The 9,024-nt window shown below is 32.6% G+C and overlaps 2 protein-coding genes across 2 annotated transcripts in view; both read right to left on the bottom strand.

Annotated features, from left to right (window-relative positions):
- Positions 1 to 236: 236 nt before the first annotated feature.
- On the bottom strand, positions 237 to 3,980 carry LOC108568750 (mitogen-activated protein kinase 14B-like). Its single transcript, XM_017930022.1, has 8 exons — positions 3,821 to 3,980; positions 2,543 to 2,692; positions 2,295 to 2,472; positions 1,160 to 1,303; positions 873 to 1,107; positions 710 to 789; positions 401 to 653; positions 237 to 343 (listed from the first exon to the last, which is right to left on the bottom strand). The coding sequence occupies exons 2-8, from the start codon at positions 2,656 to 2,658 to the stop codon at positions 285 to 287; spliced, it is 1,065 nt and encodes a 354-aa protein (XP_017785511.1). The 5' UTR covers positions 2,659 to 2,692; positions 3,821 to 3,980; the 3' UTR covers positions 237 to 284.
- Positions 3,981 to 7,400: 3,420 nt separating this feature from the next.
- Positions 7,401 to 9,024, bottom strand: part of LOC108568725 — a 2,307-nt gene continuing 683 nt past the window's right edge. The window contains exons 2-6 of the mRNA XM_017929961.1: positions 8,492 to 9,021; positions 8,309 to 8,437; positions 8,046 to 8,255; positions 7,674 to 7,987; positions 7,401 to 7,612 (exon numbers count right to left, since the gene is read on the bottom strand). Coding sequence (XP_017785450.1) covers positions 7,609 to 7,612; positions 7,674 to 7,987; positions 8,046 to 8,255; positions 8,309 to 8,437; positions 8,492 to 9,021 — 1,187 coding nt within the window. The 3' untranslated portion in view covers positions 7,401 to 7,608. The remainder of the gene's footprint in view (positions 7,613 to 7,673; positions 7,988 to 8,045; positions 8,256 to 8,308; positions 8,438 to 8,491; positions 9,022 to 9,024) is intronic.

The raw sequence follows: 9,024 nt of genomic DNA on the forward strand, positions 1-9,024 counted from the left end.
TTTTATATGTTTTTTTTCTTCTTCTTTATTACTTTTATGCATATCAAGAAAAATAAACTGATGGAAAAGAAAACATAGTAATAAAGCATTTGAATTCAGTGTAAATAAGTTATGTAGAAAATAATTTTTTATAACCTATATAGTTTAAAATTAATAAAATATTGTAAATAGTAAACATAAATATATACATATATATATAAATATATATATTTCATATGTATACATAAATACATACGTATATAAGAACAATTTTAACAAATTTTTAAGGTGTTAGTGTGAATTTACTACTGGATTTCATCCAAAACCTGGGGTACGAACGACCTGACTTCTTCCAAAACTAGCTCTAAAAACAGGATTTAATTACTATTTAACATAGTCATAGCATAGTACAAGCACTTACCTCTCCATTCATCAGCAGCGTGTTCCATGTCCTCAATACTCTGATCGTAAGACCCGGATATCGGTTCATCGTTTGGATCAGCATACTGTTCCAAATAAGGATGAGCTAAAGCTCTTTCGGCGGTGATACGCTTATCGCTATCCAATTCCAGCATCTTCGACAACAAATCGATGGCCTGCAAGTTTGCTCCTTGGAAGACCTGTTTCAAATCCTTCTTAGGTGTTGCTGGTAATGCTCTGATGTAATTACGAGCCTAAGAACCAAACGTATTAATCAAAAGAACTAACGTGGCAATTATTATCTGCTTACACTCTCCGATGTTATCTTTGCCATGAATTCTTCCCCTGGAGTACCCAAAATCTCCATTATTAAATTCAGTTGGTGTATATCTATACAAATAATTAAGGAAAAAAGAATGATTCTCATCTAAAAACAGTAAATCATTAGAAATACACATTGTCGTGAAGGATACGATCTGTTCCGGGGAATAAAGTGTGGGATGTAAGTAGTTCAGCCATGATGCAGCCGACAGACCAGATGTCGACGGTCTGGTTGTAATGCATCCAGTTTAACATGATCTCTGGAGCCCTATACCACCTGGTAGCAACGTACCCGGTCATCTCCGTTTCTGTAGGCCTAGCCAAACCGAAATCCAGGATTTTCAATTCGCAATCTTCGTTGACTGCAATGTTGGACGGTTTCAGGTCCTGCAAAAAAATATGATTAGTTTGGGCAGCGACCTAGGTCATCTGATATTACCCGGTGAATGACGCCTGCCGAATGTATGTATTTAAGGCCTCTAAGAATTTGGTAGACTAAAAACTGGACATGATCATCAGTAAGTCGCTGTGTTCTTATGATGTTGTTCAAATCTGCGCCCATCAGGTGAGTTACTAGATATATCTAAAATATCACAAATATTTGATTACTGTTATTACATGTATTGTAGCAATAATGCTGCCAGTAACAGCCAGCATAATTAATATAAATTTCATATTTAAAGTTTAATATGGTGGTTAAATTATTTTAATTGACATCCTTAAGCAATATATATGAATTGTGTTTCATTTAAATGATGTTATTGTTTATAATTCATGATTTATTAATATATTGTTGATGGTATGTTTATAAAGTATTATTGTACATGATGTAAATATTTTCTATTGTTCAATTAAATGTTGTAGTTTCTTATTTGGATTATAGTGTAAACATATTGAAATAGTATATTATTTTCAACGATATTGTTGTGTCTTCTGATAGTGGAGTGAGTCCATTGTATTATTTGTTTACTACCATAAATTTACATATCTATACAAGAAATATCGTGAATAACAATATATTGTATAGTATAATAAACCTTATATACACTATAGTATGCGTTTACAGCAAGGGTTTCCAAACTTTTTCGGTTTGCGGCGTCCTTAATATATCAGAATTTTTCCGCGGCGCCCTAATTCAAAACATTGGTCTATCTTAGGGCGCACAGTTTGGGAACCCCTGGTTTATAGTATAGGTCTTAAATATATAGGAAACGTATCAAAATCTAACAGTAAATATCTAGATTCATGATAGTTCTTAGTATCAATTTAATGATCCTTTAGAATTAAAAATGGTAGGCAACCCACTAGATGTATTATGGGCAGTCTACCATAGATGTCATGTGCTGGCAACATACATTTTTCTGCAATTGCAATGAGAAAGTAGGTGAAATTTGCATAATTCATGTGTATTGCGAAAGACCCCAATGGCCGAGTAAAGTTTGTTGTTTTGGCTGAGCATGCAGAATGGTTGTTCATGTTCATACAGAGCAATCCTGCAGTAAACAAATAGTTCCAAATGTATGCCGCGGGCATGTCCGCGAAACGTTTCAATCCCAATTCCGAGATAAGATTACCTGATTGGTGTCGTTGTGTGGGTAGAAGACATCAAGTAGACTAATAACATTCTCATGTTTCATGTGTTTCAAAAGTTTCAGCTCCCTGTATGTACGTTTGGCATGGACAGCAGATTGAAATGGACGGGCTAACTTTTTAATTGCTACTTTGGTGTTGGTATGTGTATCCATCGCTGAACTAGGGGCATATATATAGCGCAATCAGGGGTTGAAGCTGTGGACTGTGCAAAAATTTCAAAAGCACATACCAGACTTGTCCATAAGCGCCAGAACCGACAGCTGAGAGGGTCTGATACCTTTCAGGTACCTCCCAGACCGTTCTGTTCACCTCAACCTTCTGGAACACCATTTTGTGGGGATTCATTTCGGCTGATCTAGAGGTGACTCGTTATCAATTCCTTTGCGATAATAAACAAACACTATTGAGGTTAATCATTTAACGTAGGTGTCTAGGAGCAATTGAAGTTGAAGAATCGTCGCGCAATTCCGACAGCACACTCACACACCACACAAGTGAACTAACATAAGCGACACTGGCGTCACGAAACGGGAAGGGAATCGATTCGAAACACATGAGACGAGTCCGCGCGCACCAGTTCAAAAAAATAATAATCGTATTAATTCACATAGAAAAACATAGATATCAGTGACCATTGATCATCAGCCTGCCCTTAAAATAGGCCTTAAACCTAGTGCATCGATGTAATGTATTATAAAGCTTAAAAAGTTTGGAGAACAGGCTAAATACAGACCCTTCACAATAAGCTTGCATTCCTAAGTAATTTGAGTTTTTCCATAGAACGTTTACAATAAATTTAATTACATTTTTAAATTAGAACGTTAAAAATAGTATTATTACAAAACGCAATTATAAAAGATTAAAGAAGTAATAATACATTTTGATTATACAGTATTTCTTCATTATGTCAAAATAACGCTTTTACAATATAAGTTTTCAGTTGAAGATTGGATTGTAGATTTTTTTCTAGAACATGTGAATCATATCCATTTATATTTGGAATGTCGCGCGCGCTACAATTAAACAAAGTTTGAAATCCTTTTTCCTATGCTAGGTGTTATTTTTCACGTCTGTGTCGGAACTGACAACAAAGTTATTGCGTTATCTTGGCAGATGGTGCAGAAGACACAACTATTATTATTTTTGTGAAACATCTTGTCTCGCGTGAATCATGTAGCATTCTGTATACATATATTTATATATAATGTGCGAATTGCGTCTAAAAACTATTCCATTGCATAAAGGCCAAAGACCCAAGTACCAAAATAAGCTGATGCAAATTAAAGTACTATCACAGCGAGCAGAGGACACGCTACTTTTAAATACACGAATAAATAAACACGTAAACGAGTGGAAGCAGACATGAAATCAATGGAAAATTAAGGATGTGCGATCTATTCTAATTAGTTAATTAAACAACAAACGCTCATTGCATCGTGGTACGAATATGTTAGATTGGAACAAATGCACTTGGTTATGGAAAAGTAGGATCTTCGTGAATACTAACAATTCTGTTTGCTTGTCCAATTAGGCATACGGAGATAAGGATGAGTTTCGGGGTCGCCTCTGTTGATGATTAAACTCTGATCTGGGTTTCGGTGCTCGGTATTTTAATGTTTTGTGAGTGTAAACCTGTTCCGAGTGGGTGTGTTTAGCTGCACGTAGCAGAATAAAAAAAAGTACTCTCTATTTGCTTTTTCGCTCCTTCATTTCATTTCGTCTTATTTTATTTTTGCTGCTTCGTTCCTTTCCCATTGGAATTACTTATGCAAGGTAATACATGGGTGCATGCATGTGCGACCATATGACTAGACCGAAGTATAATTATCACGCAACAGAATTTATACTGATGCCAAAACCGATTCGCTTACGCCATTGTTCATGGCCAATGTCTCTTGCAGGGAAAGAAGAGCAAGAAACAAGAAAATCAAATTGAGCACATTGCTTTCTCCTGATGCCTAATCGACCGTGGGATTTATACTCGGCCTAGTTATATAATTAGTACTTTTACAGGCAATAACTCACAGGCACGTGTAAACAGTCGCATTTTTTTTTTAAAGCTTGACCCAAGCTAACTCCATATCCCATGGAACCACAACCAATGTTTCATCGCTTATCTCCCTTTATTATTATTTACTCGCAAAATACTTCATTACCAGCTTACTGATTAGATTACTGCGACAATAGAGATAAAAAACATGTTTCTTTTTTTTTTGTCCTAAACCTCTGGTTTAATGTGATCCGTTAGACCTGTAAGCCTTATCTAAAATATTTGTCTTAAATATCTTTAGATTTGTTTAATAAGAGATATACTTTGTTGATGCTATTTGTGTATACATAGTAGTACTTGAAGTAATATATTCCAAAAATAGTTAAGAAAAATTATATGGATAACCTTAGGTTAAATGCTAAACTGAAGATAAGTTATGTATTCATATTTTAACAATAACAAAATATACTATTATTTATGAAAATTATCAATATTATTATTTTTTAGTTAATGATCCATTTTTTTGTATTACTTAAAATAAAGTATTTTATTAATTTAAGATTATTTATGTTGTTTTTAAAGAAAATATGTAAATATAAATTGTGTTGTTTTAAACAAAATATGAATCAGTAGTTGTTTCAATACTTCATAGTTAAAAATAGATTTATTCAAATTGTAATTATTTAATGTTATTTTGATTTATCAAAAATAACTGATAAAAAAGACATCATTTTCAATAACATTAAATGATTTCAAAATGAATAAATCTATTTTTAACTATGAATTATTGAAACAACAACTGATTCATATTCTCTTTAAAACAACAAAATTTATAGAAAAAATGAAGGAAAATAATAATAATAGTTCTGAATATGTTAGAACGATATAATTACTGTTTATATTATATTTATATCTATATATATTTGAAATATAACTCGTTTTAATTAATCATTGTAAAAGATACGCGAAATTTAAGTATAAGAAATGAATGACGTTATATTTGTATTCTCCAGTGAAGGAAAGCACACAGTATTGATTTATTAAATCATGACACTTGAATCGATTTAGTTTTTTGTAAATATTTATATTTCCTTATAATTATTATATAATTATTCTAATTATTTTTTTTTAATTATTAAAACCATACATCCAAATCATAATGAATTTGATTCGATTTTACGTATTTTATATTTGTTTTTTATTAATAACGTCCTCTTCAAGTTTTTTACGTTTCAAGTTTTAATAATTATTAAAGAGTTTTCCTTTTCGTTCCACATAAATTTTAACACGAAAAAAGTAAATCTCACACATCATTTTCAATTTCCTAATTAATTTTATCAAGATTGTATCTTTAACTACCTTTAAATTTACCTACCTTTTGCTATAATTTGCTATCTACTAGAAATACTGATATTCCTCAATCCGTACTTTCTCCATTAGTACCAAATGCATTTGTTGGCAATTTAACAATGTATGGTACCAAATTTCAATTTACCATTTTGCTTGTGGTTGTTCTTGGGATTTCCTGAAGGAACAGCTTCTGCGGTTTATGAGTCTTCAATATATTGATTTCTTGTAAGTACGTTTAATTTTTTTTACCAAGAACAAAAAATAGAGAATAACCAAAGAAACTGTAACTTCTTTACCCATAATTCGTGGTATTTTAGTGACTTTATATTATTTTACCCGATAACTTATCACTGAAATACATTAAATTATTATATGATAACAACAACATCGAAAGCTGATAATGAAAAAAACTAATCGCAGATCCTAAAATTAATTAAAAGTACATTGCTAAAAAGGATAACATAATGTTTAGCTTAAGCCTAATCCTGAAAGAGATCTTCCAAAACATCGAAAATGAGTAAAATGTAAAACACCTCGGCAATGAAGAAGTTTTCGAAGGATGTATTAGCCAGATTGGAGAAGAAAACAAGGTTGAGAATGATGAACCTGGTTTTGATGAAATCATATATTGTTGCGGCTAGCAACAGAGCAAACGAAATGCTGGATTGTATGAGGCAGATGACTTCTACGGACCACATGAAGAACAGCTGGATTGGTCGTCCTTTGGGATAGATATCTAGGAGTCACAAATTATGCAATACTAGTTTAGATATAACATATAAACATTAACATGTAAAATTATTGATTTTACCCAATTCACGTCTTCCATTTGGTTTACTAATGTCTTTCCTTATCCATCTCGTAATAGCAATTACAAATTTTCGGTAAAACAAAATTGAAGGTGAATTGGATATTAACAATTATGAAACAACCATGCAAACAAAAAAACACCTAATAACCTTTTTAGGATACTTGTAAAATGTTCCCGCTCTTCTAATCTAGATCTCTAATTGCACTAATGTATGCAGATGGGGTGTGTACAAATTAAAAATCGATGATGCACTAGTTGTATGAAGTATGTCATAATATTATTCCGGAAAATAACAGAAACCTTTAAAACCAATAAAACCCTAGGTTACCCTTGCTTAACGTCGAAATGAACCTGCACTGACGTCAGCAAAAAAATAGCACTATTTTCGGTGCAAAATTCAATACATCAAGAGGACAACGTTAAGCAAGGTCAAAGGTTGAATAGATGTGAGTGAATTTATACAGGGTATGATTATTTTTAAGAAGCGTTTATTTATTGCAAAGTATCCATAAAAAGTTACTATTCTAATGCACAACATAATATAGTCGGTCCAAGCTGTCTCAGATATTATTAAATTACATTTAGTACACAACATACATTATAATTTATATCCTAATTAACATCCAATAATATTATATATTAACTCTAATAATTCCATGGAATTAACAGGATTTAATCCTTTCTCCATGGAATTATCTAATTACTTTTGTTTACATTGAATCTACAGGTCTTATAACTTATTGAATATATTAAATTTCTTTATTCGAGCTTCAATTTTCATACTTCGAGTTGATGTAATCAAATTGCGGAATCGAGGTTACATAGACTTAAGAATACTGATCTTAATACTATTAATATTATATAGATTAAAGAACAAACATCAATTATTTAGACACATATATATTCTATACATTTATCTTATATAATTAAGTTTATATTTGGTATTTAGCTTCACTTAATTTAATAATACATCAAGTTTATTTCAGACATTTAGTTAATACTATTTTTCACTACGACTATTTTAAGTATTAGTAACATCGATTCTCACAACATTTAGGCTTCGCTAAGTAAAGGACCGCTATTTCTTAACTAAATATAATAATTTGAAACGAAAATATGCAGATCTGCTTGAAGTCGTATGTGCTTACCTATAAAAATATGAAATATATTTAGTATTTTAATTGATATCTAAAGTATTTATTTACTCACAAGATTATGTAACGCATACTTGTAGCGATTTCCACCTTGGCGTCGAGTTCCGCTTGAACCCCTGGTTTATCATAGAAGACCAACAGATATTTGATTCTCATGTGACTAAAATCGTTGGTCTTATAGAACGGCATGCATTTATATTCAGTGACTAATGGCCTATCATCATCTTCGGTAATGATTTCAACGACGAAAACAATGCAGAGACTCTTGTAAGTCTTGGTCAGTGGCCAAGTCGCTTGCATCGGAGCGTTCTTACGAGCACCCAGAAGGTCCTTGCAAATCCAGAATCCATTAGAGTAGATGTCATTAGGCTGCAAAAGAAGAAGTTACTAATAGTTGAAAAATGCAAATAAATATATCAAGCGTTACATCATTGAAGTTCATAAATGCACCCAGTCCCTTGGACAAGATAGAATGAACGTGACTCAAAGAAGTACCATGGTAACCAAAATATAAACTCTCTCCTATGATCGAGTGTAACCAGTCGTATTCCCGTTTCTTAGCATAGTGTACGCGGAATACCAGATCTGGTTTGCATATAGCAAACTGGCTGTGTAAATACTGGTTGCCGACACTTTCCTGTAATGAAAAATAATTAGAAAAGATAATAAACTGATTTTCATGATACAAACAATCGTCACGTGCTGCAATTCTTTCTCTAAATCTTGATTGACAATCCAATCTAAAAGATAGTACTGATCACGTGGCAACCTATGCCAATCGATTTCATCAAAACTTGGCATTCTATTTAGTATGCGTTGCTGAAAATAAAAAAAATATTGTAGGACACATTATTTTCATAAAACCTGACTTACCATATTGAACTGTGCATATGAGTTTTGAGGATCAAAATATTCCGGGAACGGTTGCAATGCTGCAATAATGTGCTTAGTATTGACAGCTGCGAAAGCGGCACACATCTTAAAATCAGAAGCCACAGGTTGTCTCTCCATCCTTGATTTCAAATAGCCGACATCTTCGAACGGCTGATATGGGCTGATCTTAAATTCGTCTTGGGAGTCATCTGTATACCCGACAAGTTCACCGTTATCGTAGATCATATTATTAAACTGCATAGTTTCTGCATCATTGATGTTATATTCAGCGTCATTGGTAATATATTCTGTATCATTGGTGTTATATTCCGTATCATTGATGGTTTCTTGTGTATCATTGATGGTTTCCTCATCATCAATGGTTTCTTCATCATCGATGGTTTCCTCGTCATCGATGGTTTCCTGACCATCGATAGTTTCTTGATCATCGATAGTTTCCTGATCATCAATAGTTTCCAGATCATCGATGGTTTCCTGATCATCGTTGGTTTCCTCATCATCGATGGTTTCTC

The sequence above is a fragment of the Nicrophorus vespilloides genome, unplaced genomic scaffold, assembly GCF_001412225.1.
Source record: "Nicrophorus vespilloides isolate i.1.1-1 unplaced genomic scaffold, Nicve_v1.0, whole genome shotgun sequence".
Lineage (NCBI taxonomy): Eukaryota > Metazoa > Arthropoda > Insecta > Coleoptera > Silphidae > Nicrophorus > Nicrophorus vespilloides.